General features: G+C 40.2%; 1 protein-coding gene across 7 annotated transcripts; it reads left to right on the top strand.

Moving 5' to 3' along the window:
- Nucleotides 1-257: 257 nt before the first annotated feature.
- Nucleotides 258-16,632, top strand: pbrm1 (polybromo 1). 7 transcript variants are annotated; one of them, XM_031287693.2, is made up of 30 exons: nucleotides 258-384; nucleotides 2,428-2,478; nucleotides 3,004-3,101; nucleotides 3,210-3,357; nucleotides 3,445-3,594; nucleotides 3,958-4,074; nucleotides 4,161-4,229; nucleotides 4,321-4,419; nucleotides 4,504-4,589; nucleotides 4,663-4,748; nucleotides 4,863-5,079; nucleotides 5,918-6,059; nucleotides 6,152-6,246; nucleotides 6,346-6,625; nucleotides 6,742-6,847; nucleotides 6,962-7,601; nucleotides 7,735-7,946; nucleotides 8,046-8,231; nucleotides 8,851-9,008; nucleotides 9,115-9,366; nucleotides 9,878-10,023; nucleotides 10,189-10,346; nucleotides 10,478-10,661; nucleotides 11,088-11,289; nucleotides 11,374-11,575; nucleotides 11,667-11,819; nucleotides 12,511-12,672; nucleotides 13,078-13,124; nucleotides 15,656-15,869; nucleotides 16,223-16,632. In XM_031287693.2, the coding sequence occupies exons 2-30, from the start codon at nucleotides 2,437-2,439 to the stop codon at nucleotides 16,384-16,386; spliced, it is 4,815 nt and encodes a 1,604-aa protein (XP_031143553.1). In that variant the 5' UTR covers nucleotides 258-384; nucleotides 2,428-2,436; the 3' UTR covers nucleotides 16,387-16,632. The 7 variants fall into 7 exon arrangements, with proteins under 7 accessions (XP_031143553.1, XP_031143551.1, XP_031143552.1 ...); XM_031287691.2 differs by having other exon boundaries at nucleotides 268-384; nucleotides 2,428-2,577; nucleotides 12,514-12,672; XM_031287692.2 differs by having other exon boundaries at nucleotides 268-384; nucleotides 2,428-2,577; nucleotides 15,656-15,845.
- Nucleotides 16,633-16,806: the final 174 nt, after the last annotated feature.

Below are 16,806 nucleotides of genomic sequence, written 5' to 3'. Positions count from 1 at the left end.
TTTAATGGCGATGTGTAAAGTTGAATTTAACTAACAGGAACTCTGTTGAGCTCATTGCGCAAGTCGTACTTTACACATTTTCCTTTTTTTAATTGTGTAAAAGTGCCATGACTTCTAAATACTTAAGTGGTCACCGTTATGCGACCAGCATATCACACATCGATCGTTAAAGCGAGAAAAAGGGGAAATAATCATTTAAATTACTTAAAACGCACTTATAACTAGGAATAAATCAAGTACGCTTTTATTCTGAAGTTGAACAAACGGAAGTGACAGTTAAATTGTTGCTACCTTCACACTTCTGTCTCCTGGTCTAAAATCGATAAGTGATTGGCTTTCTTGATTATTAAAGATTTTGTGATTCTATTAACGTGCTCCAAGAAGGTAAGCACACAACTATGTCAAGTGGTAAAACTGAAATATTTTCCATCAGGTGTCGTAGTTTCACTTAACGGTAGCTTTGTAACGTTAGACGTTTTTACAGTGATGCCTTTGTCTCGGCTCTAACTAGTTAACGTTGTAGGCTAGCTAACCTTTAACTGTAGCTAACGTTAGCTGTTCTGTGGTAAGTACCTGACCACACTGAGTGACAGGGAGGTGGACAGCTGCCGCACTGTGTGCTAGCTTACTGCTGATGGGTGCACACTGGACTGCAGTCTGCACGCAGTTAGTTGACATTAGGGAGAGCGGTTAACATTTTGAGTCAAACCTCCAGACATGCCAGCATCATTGTTGTCCGTTAGTAGAAATGTCATTTTCAGGTGCTGGTGTGGTTGTCACCTTCTGACAACGTCTGACAATAAAGAGCATAAAACCTACTAGGAGACAAAAGGGCCTGTTGAAAAACACCCTTGAATAGCATTATTTCGGTTGGCATTTGATAGGAGAAATTATTTGGGGTGACATGAAAAGGAAATTACTTAGCATGACATGTGAGCATTCATAATAGTATATCTGTGACTTACAATTAAGACAAATATTAACTGTAACTAAAATATTCCTACATTTTTATTATCATGTTTTCTACCATTTTGACAAATGTCATGCTTCTTTAGAGGTAACGTTACCTTACCCCTCCATTTCCCCCATTTAAAAAAAGCAAGTAAAAGTGAAGCTGTAGAACATAGTCAGAACAATCTAAGACAGTTGCGTTGACAGTATTTTAAGTGCTTCAGTTTCAGGGTCCTGGTACTGTGCATGCTGGTTCACTGTCACACACGTGAACAGAACATTTGTGTTATTACTACCACAACAAACAGTGTTGCTGTGAAAAATTTGTCATTAACAATTACTCAGTTCTTCAGTATTGGTAGTCATAGCTTCCCATTCACAGCAGCAGTCTGTTGCATTTGATAGGAGAGAGGTGTGTCATAAAGGGGAAGAAGCCATTTTAAAATTTTATATTTAGTCTGTTAAAGATAAAAAAAGAAAGAAAACAATATCAGGATGACTACATGCAGTATGACTATGTGAAGCCAAAGCAGAACTACCATATATTTGTAGCATTAAATAAGACAACATCTGCCCATCTGTTCGAATGTCTCCCAGTTTCTAATTTCTAGCAAACACACTGAGCAGGAGAGAGAAGTTTTGTCAGTTGTAGTTAGTTATAAAATTGTCTGTGTATGTTTTAAAATGAAATTTGGAAAAATGGTTTGTGAGGAAGCTAGATAAATGACACTATTTTTAAGGGAACTATTCTGTATTACGTGGCATGGATGCAAGGGCCCTTTGGGTTCAAAAGTGGTGGGGACATAAGGGCTCAGGTGAAAACATTTTTTTTGTATGTAATGGGGGGTTGGTATGACATCAGAGTAGATAATTACGGCGGGTAAGGGAAAAAAGTGCATAATGCCAGATCAAAAGGCAATACAATATAAAAAAAATAGGCCTACTCACAGCATAAAATGCACAACAATTTTGACTGCACAAGTAACCGCTATCCATACAAGAGTGCATTTTCAATTTCAGCATCCCCTAGGACATTTCTAGCATTAAACACTTCATTCCCTGCATTCTGGTGAATTTCTATGCTAAAATAATGGTGGAATATTATATTTATGTAGCATTAATAAACCTTCTGCACATTCAAAATATATTCCATATATCTGTGATTTCTGTGTTCTATTTTTCAGAACATTTTCAGCAAATTTGCTTTTAAAAAGTGATGGGGACAAAAGTGACCATTTCAAAAAGTGGTGGGGACATGTCCCCAGTGTACATGACACCTATGCATGGATGGCAAAGCTGTCAGCAAATGTTACTGACAGAGCCCAGCCAGTGTCCCTAATTGAGATTATTCTCTCAGTCTCTATAGTGTACACTGTTTAGATACTGTTGGACACTGAGTATGCAATGTTCATAGCTCCTAATGTAAGATTTTCTCCATGTAGTGATACTTGTTACTTTACTGGCTCTTTACCTCAGGGGTTCGCCATGGCCTTGAAAAGGAGAAGGGCGACATCCCCCTCAAGCAGTGTGAGTGGAGGAGATTTTGACGATAGCCAGACTTCATCGTTAGTGTCTTCATTTGGGAGAAAGAGGAGAAGGACCTCAAACATTCCAACTGTGGATCCTGTAAATTTACAAATTTCAGTTTTTCAGTTTTTCAGGGGCTGTACTCGAAAATACTGAAGAAAAAAAAGCAGGCTGGGATTGCCTCCTCACGGCTCTCACAGACCGTTCCCAAATACGTGAAAGTCTAAGTCTTTTTTAAATGGCCCCATGCGTGTTAGTGCATGCTGGCAGACTATCAAAACAAAGAACATAGAAACTCCTATTACAACACACATAGAAGGAGTGTGTGACTTCCTTCTCTACTTGGGACGCCATTATTCCACTACATCCTTACATATCAAATATTTGTTTGCTGCTGTATTCATTTTCAGTATTTCGAGTACAGCCCCTTTAACATACTGTCAGAATTATACTACCACACAGATTAACAAGTTGACATGGGAAAGGATGCAGATATTTTTCAGTGTTTAATTTTTTGCCTTGCAGATTGCTGTGTGTCATGAACTGTACAACACAATCAGAGATTACAAGGATGATCAGGGCAGGATGTTGTGTGAGCTGTTCATCAGAGCCCCTAAACGAAGGTGAGGAAAGGGATGATATGTGCATATAATTACATCCTTTAATATCAGTCAAGTAAGTCAACACAAACATTAGATAAGCGAAGAAAAAAAAAAACTCTTTTCTTACAGGAATCAACCGGACTATTATCATGTGGTGTCTCAGCCTATTGACATGATGAAGATCCAGCAGAAATTAAAGATGGAAGAGTATGATGATGTTGAACAACTCACTAGTGACTTTCAACTCTTATTCAACAATGCAAAAACATATTATAAGGTAAAAATTGTGTACAAGTCTTTGCGCAGAAAATGAAATGATGATATGCACCTACATTTCTAATATGTATTGCTTGTGTCCGTCTAGTCTGACAGTCCTGAGTACAGAGCAGCCTGTAAACTTTGGGACCTTTACCTGCGAACCAAGAATGAATTTGTTCAGCGAGGCGAATATGATGATGATGATGAAGATGGGTATGATGCACAAGACAACCCCGGAGGGTCTACTGAGGATGAGGTGACACACACACACACACACACACACACACACACACACACACACACACACACACACACACACACACACACACACACACACACACACACATTATTGAAAACACAGATTTATTATGACTCTTCACTCTACTGCTGACAATATTAATCTTTAGGTCAGAATCAAAGTTTCTAATCTGTTAGATGTTCTACTATGATGGTGTTTTGAAACTTTATACATACAACATAGATTTACCCAGGGATGAGTTGGTCTGGCACATATCATTTGAAGAATTTTGTATTCATTTGCATAGTAATTATACTGTATATCAATGAGGGTGATGTAGTATATCCTTACCTAAATGGTGTGACAACTTGTGTATGACAGAGTGCACCTACCTGCTTGAAAGAAGTCCTTGAGCAGCTCCTTGATGCTGTGGTGTCTTACACTGAGCCCACTGGCCGACTGGTCAGCGAGCTGTTTCAAAAACTTCCCTCCAAAATGGTACGAGCACCTTCCATATGACTAAAGACATGATCATTAGAAGGAGTGACTTGGCTTTGATGTGTAGTTTGCCTTTTTTCATTTAGCAATACCCAGATTATTATGCCATCATTAAGGAACCAATAGATCTGAAAATCGTCGCTCAAAAGATTCAGGTACGCTATTCACTTTTCTCTGTTAGATATTGATTTAGTTATTCAATGCATTTTGTTGATCAAAATGTCCAATACATGTATTTGCTTTTAGTTGAGCCACTACAGGAGTGTCAGTGCCATGGCTAAAGATGTAGATTTGCTGGTCAAGAATGCCAAAACTTATAATGAGCCTGGATCTCAAGTGTTTAAGGTGAGAGTGTAAATGAGATAATGATGCATGCTGGATATTAGCAGAGTTTCACATGCTTACCTATCACCAATGTATGTGTTCCAGGATGCAAACACCATCAAAAAGATATTTACACAAAAGAAGTCTGAGATGGAACATGGAGAACCAATCAAGTCCAGCATTCGTATCAGGTGAATATGAGACTAAATGAGGAATAAAGTCCATTTAACTTTTTGACTGACTTGTTCTGTCTGTCTCTGTCAGGAATAGAAGGTCAGCCCAGGGAGACCGCCTCTCAGCTATCACCATGGCTCTTCAGTATGAAAGTGATGAGGAAGGCATACTCTCTGGTACATCTTTACCTCATTATCTTACGTTCATCAAAGATGCAGATGCTCTGTACAATGAATTGGTGTAATTGACGGGTGTGTTATTATTTATTCATCTTCTCCTGTGTTTCTCAGGTTCTGTCCACTATGATGAGGGGGAATCTGAAGCAGAGAGTATGACCTCTAACATGGACATGAGTAATCCCATCTTCCAGCTGTATGAGGCTGTGCGAGGTGCCAGGAACAGCCAGGGCCAGCTGATCTCTGAGCCTTTCCTGCAGCTGCCCTCCAGAAAGGACTACCCCGACTACTACCACCAGATCAGTCAACCCATCTGCCTCCATCAGATCAAGTATGACAGATCTAGCACTGATCTAACGTTGTATGTCTTTTCATATGTCTGTGGCGACAAGGCCCAGACAAATGTACTCCTTGAATTAGAATCAGTCTTGGTTTTACCACCTATATTCAACACAGATTTGACATATTTTTATATATATATATATATAAATTCTTTTTACATCAAAGTGGATTTTCTAAATACCTTTTTAAAAGTGAATTACAAGTGGAAAGCCCATTGGTAAAAATAGCCTCTTAGAAAATGAAGTATCCAATATCGATTCAGGGGTTAAATACCAACTGAGTGAATATCAATTAATTTGCAAAAAAAGATTATTTTAGATTATTAGTTTATTGTCATATGTAATCATTTTGCATAGTGGATTTGCATATGGAAATAGATTTGGTTATCAAGTGAAATTTAGGTTACCCTTAAAAATGTTCTAAATAAATGTCAATTAGGTCTTTTTATTAGTGTCTCAATAGATGCTGTGAATTCAGTGTCAGAACACATCTACCAGAAAAATTAAATATGTCTTACATCAAGTAGTTTGTTCAGTAAAACTATTTATTGTAATGGAAAATGTTTCTGGCAATAATATAAAAAATCTGTCATTTTATACAACCTTTCCAAGCAGAAATTTCTCAGAATTGAACTTGGATCAAACCCATTCTCCCTCTGCTTTTATATTTTGTTTAATTCATGTTTTCATCATTGATTTGTGTTCTTTTGTTTCACCAACATTCTCTCTTTTTATTTTCTACCCCTTACGGCATCACACACACTCACTGTACAGTACAGTATTTCTGTGCCCTCCTTTCCAAATGTGAGAGCCCGTAATTCCCCACAGGAACAAGATGAAGAACAATGAATATGAGAGTGTCGAGCATATCGACTCTGATCTGATGCGGATGTTTGAGAATGCCAAACGCTACAATGTTCCCCACTCCTCCATCTACAAGCGTGCACTCAAACTCCAACACATTCAGCAGGTCAGTACAAACACACACTTTTTGTCAGCTTTGTGGTATTTGTAAGCGGCATTATAGCCATTTCATGTATATATTACCTGTTATCTGTGTAGATGAAGAGAAAGGGGCTTTTACAGAGAGATGATGATGATGGAGACAGTATGCTCTCCTCTGCCACTTCTGACACCAGCAGCACAAAAAGAAAAAGGTTGGCACTTTTACTTACGCAACTTTCTGTAGCTACTTGTTGTTTTTTCTTCCGTGGAGGTAGAGTGACAGTTCTGACAGATCTGCATTTTGTTTCCAGTCACAAGAAGAATACAAAGAAAAACCGAATGAAAGCTCTATTTGCTGCTGTGGCTGAGGCGCGAGAAGCTGGCACTGGTCGGAGACTGTGTGACCTCTTCATGGTCAAGCCCTCAAAGAAGGATTATCCCGACTACTACAAGGTCATCCTGGAACCAATGGACCTCAGGACCATTGAGCACAACATCCGCTCAGACAAGTACATGACTGAAGATGCAATGGTGGAGGAAATGAAGCTGATGTTCCGCAATGCTCGACACTACAATGAAGAAGGCTCCCAGGTAAGATCTGTTTGGTATTTGTATGTAAATAATTGTAAGTCAAATGTAGCCTGAGAAAAAAATCTTTATCCAGGAACCAGGAGCTCCTAATGATGCACTTCTTTGTTGTGTTCAAGGTCTACAACGATGCTGACATCCTGGAGAAGATTATGAAAGACCGACGCAAGGATCTTGGGCCAGCGACAGATGAGGATGACATGATGTCCCCAAAGTTGAAAATAAGTACTTTGACAGCCAGATTTACTTCAACTTTTCCACTATTCTACTGAATAAAAGCCAAGAAAATGTGTGAGTTATGTTGTTGTTATTAAAAAACAGGTATTTATTTGATTGCAGGAAAGAGCAGCATTACTCTGAAGAAGTCCAAGTACCTAACACCCTTACAGCAGAAGCTGAATGAGCTTTATGAGGCTGTCAAGAACTTCACAGATAAGCGGGGCCGCCGCCTCAGCACAATCTTCCTGCGGCTGCCGTCTCGTGCTGAGCTGCCTGACTACTACATAGCCATCAAGAAACCTGTGGACATGGAGAAGATCAAGAGCCACATGTTGGCTAATAAGTACCAGGATGTGGATGCACTGGTGGAGGACTTGGTGCTAATGTTCAACAATGCCTGTACTTACAACGAGCCTGAGTCTCTGATTTACCGCGACGCCCTTATGCTGCACAGGGTGCTGTTAGAGACAAGGCGGGACCTGGAGGGAGGAGATGACGCCCATGTGCCTGATGTGCCCCGACTTATCCAGGAACTTATCCGCAGCCTCTTTGTTTCCGTGCTCGGTCACCAAGATGACGAGGGCCGTTGCTACAGTGATTCACTTGCCGAGATTCCCGCCCTAGATCCTACAAATCCTGAGAAGCCACCACTCAACTTTGAGATTATCAGGACTAATGTAGATCGAGGGCGTTATAAGAGGCTGGATGTGTTTCAAGACCACATGTTTGAAGTTCTGGAAAAGGCTAGACGGTTGAATAGGTGAGGTGCTGTGCTGACAATCCTTGTACAAAATCAAATCAGTTGTCGATTTATCTTTTTATGCATCGATGTTGTAGGATTATTGTATTAAAAAACAAAGCTAAAATTGTGTTACACCAAATGCATGTTACAGGACAGATTCCGAGATCTTTGAAGATGCTGTGGAACTGCAGCAGTTCTTTATCCGGATCAGAGATGAGCTGTGTAAGAATGGAGAGATCTTGATGTCCCCTGCTCTCAGCTACACCTCCAAACATCTGCATAGTGATGTGGAAAAGGAGAAGAAGGAGAAGCTCCCCAAAGAGTTTGAGGAGGACAAAATCAAGAGGGAAGAGGAAAAAAGGGGTACTATATATTAAAGTTCACAGTACATGGAAGTTCTGTCATATATTGTCTCAGCATATACTGTTGCATTGTTTTACTGAGTCACTTGTGAATTCCCAGAAGCTGAGAAGAGAGAGGATTCTGTTGGAGGATCATGGCAGTCTAGTCTGCAACGCACATACAGTCAGGATTGCAGCTTCAAAGACAGCATGTACCATGTGGGAGACTATGTGTATGTGGAGCCTGCAGAGCCAAACCTCCAGCCTCATATCATCTACATTGAACGCCTTTGGCAAGACGACACTGGTCAGTCTCATTATTGTATTTTTTGTCAGAAAAGCATATGGATATTTGGTAACACTTTACTAGTTATGACACTGTCATAAATATGACATGACACTGTCATGAAAGTGTCATAAACGTTATGAAGAAGTCATAAACGTTTATGACTTCTGTCATTAAGTGTCATTCGGTTTTTGTCATGACAAGTTGACATTGTTTGGGTTGTCTTGATTATGACAACTTGACATTAATCAAAAAATGTCAAGTTGTCATTACAAAGACATCCCAAACAAATTTAATGTCAACTTGTCATGACCAAGACAACTTCTGGTAATGTCACTTTGATTAATGTCAAGTTGTCATAATCAAGACAACCCAAACAATGTCAACTTGTCATGACAAAAACCGAATGACACTTAATGACAGAAGTCATACTTGTTTATAACGTTTATGACACGTTAATGACAGTGTCATGTCATAGTTATGACAGTGTCATGTCATCATTATCTCGATACCTTCAAGTAAAGTGTTACCGGATATTTTCTGCTCGATTTATTTATTTTTTGTTACGTACAGTATCTTCAGTTAGTGTTCCATTTTAGTAAAATCATTTTCAAGTTTTTTCCACCTCTAATAAATGCAGGTGAAAAGTGGCTGTATGGCTGCTGGTTCTACAGACCAAATGAAACATTTCATCTCGCCACAAGGAAGTTCTTGGAGAAGGAAGTTTTTAAAAGCGACTATTACAACAAAGCGCCTCTCAGCAAGATTCTGGGCAAATGTGTGGTCATGTTTGTAAAGGTAAATGCTGTCTTTTTCCAATACAATTGTTAGGTGAAGGTTTTGTTTTGGAGCATCGGCTGCATATTGAGTGTTGACCAAATGTTTATGGTGTGTGGAATTCAAGGAGTACTTCAAACTTCACCCAGAAGGCTTCAGAGCCGAGGATGTCTATGTCTGTGAGTCGCGCTACTCTGCCAAGTCCAAGTCCTTCAAGAAGATCAAGATGTGGACCATGCCCTTGAGCTCTGTTCGGTTTGTTCCCAGAGAGGTACCTCTCCCTGTCGTCCGTGTGGCGTCCATGTTTGCCCCCAAACAAGAGGAGAAACCATCAGAAATGGTGGATGAAATCAAAATGACAGATGGTATTGTAGACAAGGTAAATGCCAGTTTTTCTTTTTGTTTTTTTTAAGTACACACTTAAAATATTACATTACATTACATGTCATTTAGCTGACGCTTTTATCCAAAGCGACTTACAATTAAGTGCTTTCAACTGTGAACGTTCAAACTCCAGACAACAAGTAGTAAGTGCAAATACAGTAGCTTAAAATAAGCAAAGCTACAAAGAGACATATGAAAGTGCAGGTTCAAGAATTTTTTTTTTTTTTTTTTTTTTTTTTTTTTATCCAAGGTGTAATCGGAAGAGATGTGTTTTTAGCCTTCGGCGGAAGATGTGTAGGTTTTTGGCCATCCTGATATCGATGGGGAGCTCGTTCCACCATTTGGGAGCCAGGACAGTGAACAGTCGGGATTTCGTTGAGTGATTAGTTCTCCCTCGCTGTGAGGGGGCAGCAAGCAGTTTGGCTGATGCAGAACGAAGTGGGCGGGTTGGGGTATATGGTTAAAATAACGCAGACTACATTCAGGAAAACAATTTGTGTCTGCAGGAGAGGGAGGATGTTCCAATAGATATGACCAATGGGGAGCCAGGGTGTCAATACTACGAGCAGCTCTACTACAACAACCTGTGGCTGAAAGTAGGAGACTGTGTTTACATTGGTTCACATGGACTAGTGCGCCACCGAGTGGGCAGGTAGAGTAAATACATTCCTTTTCTGACCATATTGCAGTAAAGTTGGAAAATCTGGAACACAGGGAGCTTGGCCCAATGGCATAGTGGTGTATTTGTAAATATACAAAGGTTCTCTGGTTTCCAATCTAATGCAGCTTTTTAAAAAATATACTGTATATTGAACAGGATTGAGAAAATGTGGATGCGAGATGGAGTCGGCTACTTCTTTGGTCCAATCTTCATCCATCCAGAGGAAACGGAGCATGAGCCCACTAAGATGTTCTACAAGAAGGAAGTGTTCCTTAGCAACCTCGAGGAGACTTGCCCTATGACCTGCATCATAGGTACCCTCCTTGCTGCTGAACTGAATACCAACATTTAGTTTTTTCACAAATTCTGTGGTATATAAAGTTTCATGTATGTAACTGATTGAAAACATTTACACATTCACTGAGTCCATTTTCTTGTTTCAAAGGGAAGTGTGTGGTGTCGTGCTTCAAAGACTACCTGTCATGTCGGCCAACTGAAGTGCCTGAAGAGAACATTTTGCTCTGTGAGAGCCGCTACATTGAGAGTGAGAAGCAGATGAAGAAGTTCAAGGGTCTCAAGCGCTTTTCACTCTCTGGCAAAGTGGTGGAGGATGAAATCTACTATTTTAGGTGGAAAACTTTTACATACTCTAAATTAACTGTTAATGTGGGCACCCGGATAGCTCAGTTGGTAGAGAGGGCGCCCATATATAGAGGTTTACTTCTCGATGCAGCAAACTGGTTTGACCCAGTTTGGCCCTTTGCTGCATGTCATTTCCCCTTTCATGTCTTCAGCTGTCCTGTCAAAAATAAATGCTGAAAATGCCCCAAACAAATGTTACAAGTAAAATGTTACTGTTGGCAGCGGCAAAAGGAAAGACAAAAAAACTTTGTTAAATAACTACAAATTAACTACATGCACTGATCCTAAATACAGAAACCTTTTATCCTCCCGAGTAAGAACTTACTATGGCAGCTAGTTCTTCCTAGATGAGGGATTTGTTTGGAAAAAGGGGATACATTGCACAGTATCTTTTTTCTGATTGTCTTGTATAGGAAGATCATAGTGCCTCAGAAAGAGCCATCCCCTCTGCTGGACAAGAAAATCGAGGAACTGGAGGCCAAGTTTGCTGATATGACAGATGAGGAGCTAGAGGATCTTGGGGATGATGATGGCGAGCTAGGGGACCAGTCTCGTTCCCGGATGCAATCTTCCATGTCTAGTGACATGGATATCATGCCTTACACTCCTCCGCAGGTCAGGGTGGAAGTACTTACTTACAAATGTAATTTTTTTTCTGCAAACTAACACGCGATAATGATGTAATGTGTTTTGTTGCAGTCCACACCAAAATCCATAAAGGGCCTTTCAAAGAAGGAGGGCTCAAAGAGGAAGATCAACATGAGTGGCTACATCCTGTTCAGCAGTGAGATGCGAGCGGTCATCAAAGCCCAGCACCCAGACTTCTCCTTTGGGGAGCTGAGCCGCCTCGTCGGCACAGAGTGGAGGAACCTGGAGAGTTCCAGAAAAGCAGAATATGAAGGTAAGCGAAATTCTTGATCAAGATTTTTGTTTTTCAAGAATTGTGAACCATATACAGTTAACACCATATGCTTGTCTTTATTGTGTTGCAGAGCGAGCAGCTAAAGTGGCAGAGCAGCAGGAGCGTGACAGGGCCCACCATCAGACGTCCCCTAGAGCAGGTACCCCAGTAGGGGCACTGATGGGGGTGGTTCCTCCCCCAATCCCCATGGGGATGCTAAATCCCAGCATGACGCCTGTGTCAGGTAACCCCTCATAGATGCAGATGGATCCCCAGTGTACACTAAAAGGCTGAAATAAGAAGCTGAACTGCTAGATGTATTCACACGTTTAAGTTTCCTAATCACACCTTTGTGTTGTTGCTGTGTCCTGATTTAATTTTAAGTTGCTTCTAACATAATTTCATTAATTGATAAGCCCAAATCTTGATTGTTGTACAGTATTCTTTATTCTTTGCATCATGGTACTGTAGACTCCTCATATCTGTATTTGAATGCAGACCATGAAGTGTAAAAGTTGCTGTACCCTAATTTGAGGATTTGGGGACTTCAAATGAATTAATGCTGGCAGGGTTCAAAATTAGCACCACCCATCAGCCAAATGCTGGTAAAATATGGAAGTGGCTGTTAAATTTGCTTCACTCATTAGCCAAAAAAACAATGGTAATATTCTATTCAGTGGCTGGTGAAATTTTAATATCCACTAGCCGTTTGGCTGGTGGACGAAAAAGTTAATTTTGAACCCTGAGTTCTTGACAGTAGTGCATGTGTACCAAATTTGTGTGGCCTTTATTTCCATTCATATCCATCATAATGCTCCAGTGATTGAATTAAATCATATATAGTAACATGTTTCCGCATGCTTGGTAGTGCAATAGTTGATGCATGTTTGACTGATACATGTTGCTGTCTTGTGTTACTACTATTCCTTCCTAAGAAGGTATGATGGGTGCATATAGGCCCGCTATGATGCCCCTGCAGGGCCATGTTGAAGGCATGGTTAGTTTGACTGGCATGCCACCACATCACATGGGGGTGCCTGTCTTTCCCCAACATCTCGTGCCTGTTATGCCTGGGTTCCCTGGAATGCTGTACTTTGGTAAGAGTGCTGTTATAGCCACCCCCACCTGCCACCCAGTTGCTTCCTGTCTACCAATCTGACTTGCTGGAGGGGCTACCTGTACCAATAGGCTGAGGTCCTTAAGTTGATGACTAGTCAGTTGAGAGCATATCGCCTCAGCTGGGGCCTGGTTGTTTGTACTGCTCATTACCAGTAGACTTGTTGGTAATGTGTCATTGATAGAAACTCAGTGTCTCTAACTAATAAACCTGATATTTTAGTTAATATATTCATAATTGACATTCCCAAGTGTTCTAATGTAGATCAAAATGACACTGGTTCATATCAGTAATGTAACTTTGAATGTAGCATTTGTAATATAAACCGATATCAAGTGGCCTGCTGCACTTTTTGACAGTGTGTTGATGTTGAATATCCCCACAGGTGTCAGTGGCATGGGAGGTGGTCTTGGAAACATTCATGGATCCCAGGTAATCTACTGTATAAGGCTGTGTAAGTTTAGATAAATGTTGCTGCCCTGATACAGATCTATGCTTTCAGAGAAAGGTATGACACTCTTGGATAACATCAAGAAATTCATTAGGCTAAGTTCACATCAAGCTATTCTAAAATATTTTCAGAAATGAGAGTAAAAATTTAGTGTCAGTGTTTTTTCAGTCTTTTTCTAGTTTTCTCAAATGTGGACTAGTTGGCTTGGATGCCTACTGACGGATTGGGGGGAGGGGGGTAGAGCTTTTTTTGTGGGACTTTTTCCTTCACTGAATAATATAGTCAGTAATATTGTTCATAAACACAGTAAATAATTGTCAAAGGTATGTCTACTGTATCACAAAACATCGGAACACAATTCACACTATCATTTTAAGCCCTGTGTAATATTCCTATCATATGTTTAGTAACTTACAATGAGCTTAAAATACTAAACGACTTGAAGAAACACAGCTTGCAATTACTAATATAATTTTTAAAATATTCATATAGTAATTTATGATTTTGCTCTGTAGTAGTGACACCTAGTATATATCGCATACCCAATATTATTTTAGCGTTAATTCATCATATCATAATAGTAACATGTCACATTTGCAGAATCATCGTACTATAAGGCAGGAGTCTCTGTCTTGAGTAGGTCTGGATTCTGTCCGGTTGTCCGACCCTCATATGCGAAAGACGTCACATGCAGCATGCTGTTGTACGGATGTAAACCAATCCATCTATCTATAAAAGAAAGGAATCTAATAAGGTAAACAAGCCAAGTTAACCCTCTGAGCTAATTACATTACATTACATTACATGTCATTTAGCTGACGCTTTTATCCAAAGTGACTTACAATTGCTATATATATGTCAGAGGTTGCACGCCTCCTGGAGCAACTATGGGTTAAGTGTCTTGCTCAGGGACACATTGGTTGATGTATCGCAGTGGGAATCAAACCCAGATCTCCCACACCAAAAGCATCTGTCATATCCACTGCGCCATCACCACCTAGTACGTGCAAACTACTGTAGCCGAGGGTAATAAAACAAAAACATGGAGGCTCCGTAATCTGAACCAGCTTGAACCAAGACAGCCAACACAATTTTATTAACTCCCATGTTGACAAACAGCAGTGCATAACACTAGCTTTACTTCTTCCGCTATTACCCTTTACAATAAAAGCCCAAATTAAATTCACTCCGACCACTTCGCTAATAGGAAACTAAATAAAATAGCTTACACAACTATATATCAAACCAAAGCCAGAGACTATATCATATGACGTTGTTGTGAGCTGTAAATTCCCCACTTCTAAGGAAAGGCACAAAGGCACAAGGTAATGGCATCTCTGAGCCTGATCGTGCAAAGCCTCTCTTCCTCCGGGCAGCTCCCTCAGTCTCACCCAGACTCCCCCCTGGGTCCGGTTCCACAGCCGCCTGTACCATGGATGTATCATAATAAGAGCGGCCTGTACACCGTCACTTGGCGTAGTGGAATGATTTTCCCCCAGAGAGCAGCGTGAATGCCAGGAGCGCTCACTCTGACTGACAACTGACTGCTTGACTTGGGTCCCCGGCAAACAGCATCTTGCTTTACTTTTCACCCTTTCTCTAACCAGAAAGAAGTATTCCTACTCAAAATGTTTTTTTCTGAAGTATAAGTATTAATACAGTGTACAGGTCCTGCATTCAAATGTTTACTTAAAGTGGAAGTGAGGCAATATCAGCACAAGGTACTTAAATTTACATCTGTTCAAGGTGGAGCTTTCAGCTCTAGTACAATTCTGGATAGTTGTTTGAATAATAATGCATCATATTTTAATTATTGTATTTTGTGAGTAAATCTGATTCTGCAATGTAACAAGTAACATTTCTCTGTCAGGTAAATGTAGTAGTACAATGTTATCCTATGATGTAAAAGTACACAGCAAGTCAGTAGTATACAGTTTTTAAGTGCTTTGGGGACCTAAGTTAGAATAGTAACCTATTCAATATTTGTCATATCTAAACATCATAATAAATCTAGAGCTGTTCGTGCCTTTTTACCTTGGGCTCAAGCAGCTGCCTACCTTGCCAAGTCTGCTCTTGGTGTTTTTTCCTGTGAACCAGAGTGTATTTCATCTGTGTTTCTGATCTGGAGGAGCCGCGACTTGGGTATGTGATGCAACTATGTCATGGCAGGTGTATTACTCAGGATGCAAGGAAGCACAGTGTGAGTGTAAAGTTCATGAAATGAGCGTTTCTCGAGTGAGCTGCAAGCAGCAATACCACAGGCCAAGCAACCAATCCCGTTCTGAACAGGCACGTTTTGAACGGGAACTGCACTAGCACTAGTATTTATAAAACACCCACATCAGGGTCACCCCAACCAGCCCGGTTTTACTGGCCTTTATAGTTAAGTAACACACACACACACACACACACCAGTTGAAGATTGGGGCTTTAATTATCTCAAGGTATTGTTACTGTGTGAATTCCAATCTAAATCAGAAAAATAATCGAGTTCTCCTAATATTTTCATTAGATGGGTTTGATGGGCCCAGGACAGCAGGCTCCACCACCTTACCCAGGACAAGGCCAGATGGGACAACCTGCGCACCAGCAGCCCTCCACCCCGATGTTTGTGTCCCCTCCAGCCAAGTCTCAGCGGCTGCTCCACTCTGAGGCATACCTCAGATACATCGAGGGCCTTACTGCAGAATCCTCTACCATTGGCAAGTGGGACCAAGCTCTCTCAGGTTAATCCTGTTTTTTTTTATTGCAAGTGATTTAAGTCTTCATAAAATGACCATCACACTGGCTGACATAGCTTGGGAGATCTGTTTTTCTGGGTTTTGCTTGTCCAACTTTTATCAGTGACCCTTGATTTGAGCATTAATCCATACAGTAGGCTTTCAATTTTTTTTGGTATGCGATGATCCTCTTAGACACTTGCACTGAAATATATTTTTTTACACATTAATTAAACATTTTAAATAATATCATATATCAACATCATATTCATTTATCCTAAAAGGTTATTAACAAATTAATGTTAAATGGTGAATATCCCTAGATGCATAATTTTAATGTTTTATTTGTGTACTTTTAGTTCAAAAACAAGATGTGCGCCTCACAAAAGAGCAAGAGAGCAGACTACCATCCCACTGGCTGAAGAGTAAGGGGGCCCACAAGACAATGGCAGATGCACTTTGGCGACTCCGTGACCTGATGCTGCGAGACACCCTAAACATGCGTCAGACGCACAACCTGTAGCATGCTTGTATTCTGAGCCTCTGTTCCCTCTGTACCTGTAAGACAGGAAGAGCATCAAGCTCACTAAAATTGTTAACTTTGTGTTGTCATTTCAAAATGTGTTTGTAGTTATAAGAGTTACTTTCTGTGTTGAAACTGTTTTTTGTTTTACATTTCAGATATATTGTTCTAAGTGCATTATTGTTAATGGCTGTCATTCTGTGATGAATGCCTTCAGGCTTTCACTATTAAAATGTGACAAGCTCAGGTTGGCTGTATTCATTTACTTAGTAGAACCTACTGTATGTTGTTTGAGATGCATCACTTGAACTATAATACAATAGCTGTCACTTGTAAAGAATGATAATGTCTAAGATTTAATTTAAGCATCTGTTAAAATTGAAAGGAGAAAATACATTTCAAGTTAACTATATAGCCTTC

Source organism: Sander lucioperca, chromosome 6 (assembly GCF_008315115.2).
Source record: "Sander lucioperca isolate FBNREF2018 chromosome 6, SLUC_FBN_1.2, whole genome shotgun sequence".
NCBI lineage: Eukaryota > Metazoa > Chordata > Actinopteri > Perciformes > Percidae > Sander > Sander lucioperca.
The sequence above is the reverse complement of the archived record's forward strand: the minus strand, read 5'-3'. Positions and strand labels throughout refer to the sequence as shown.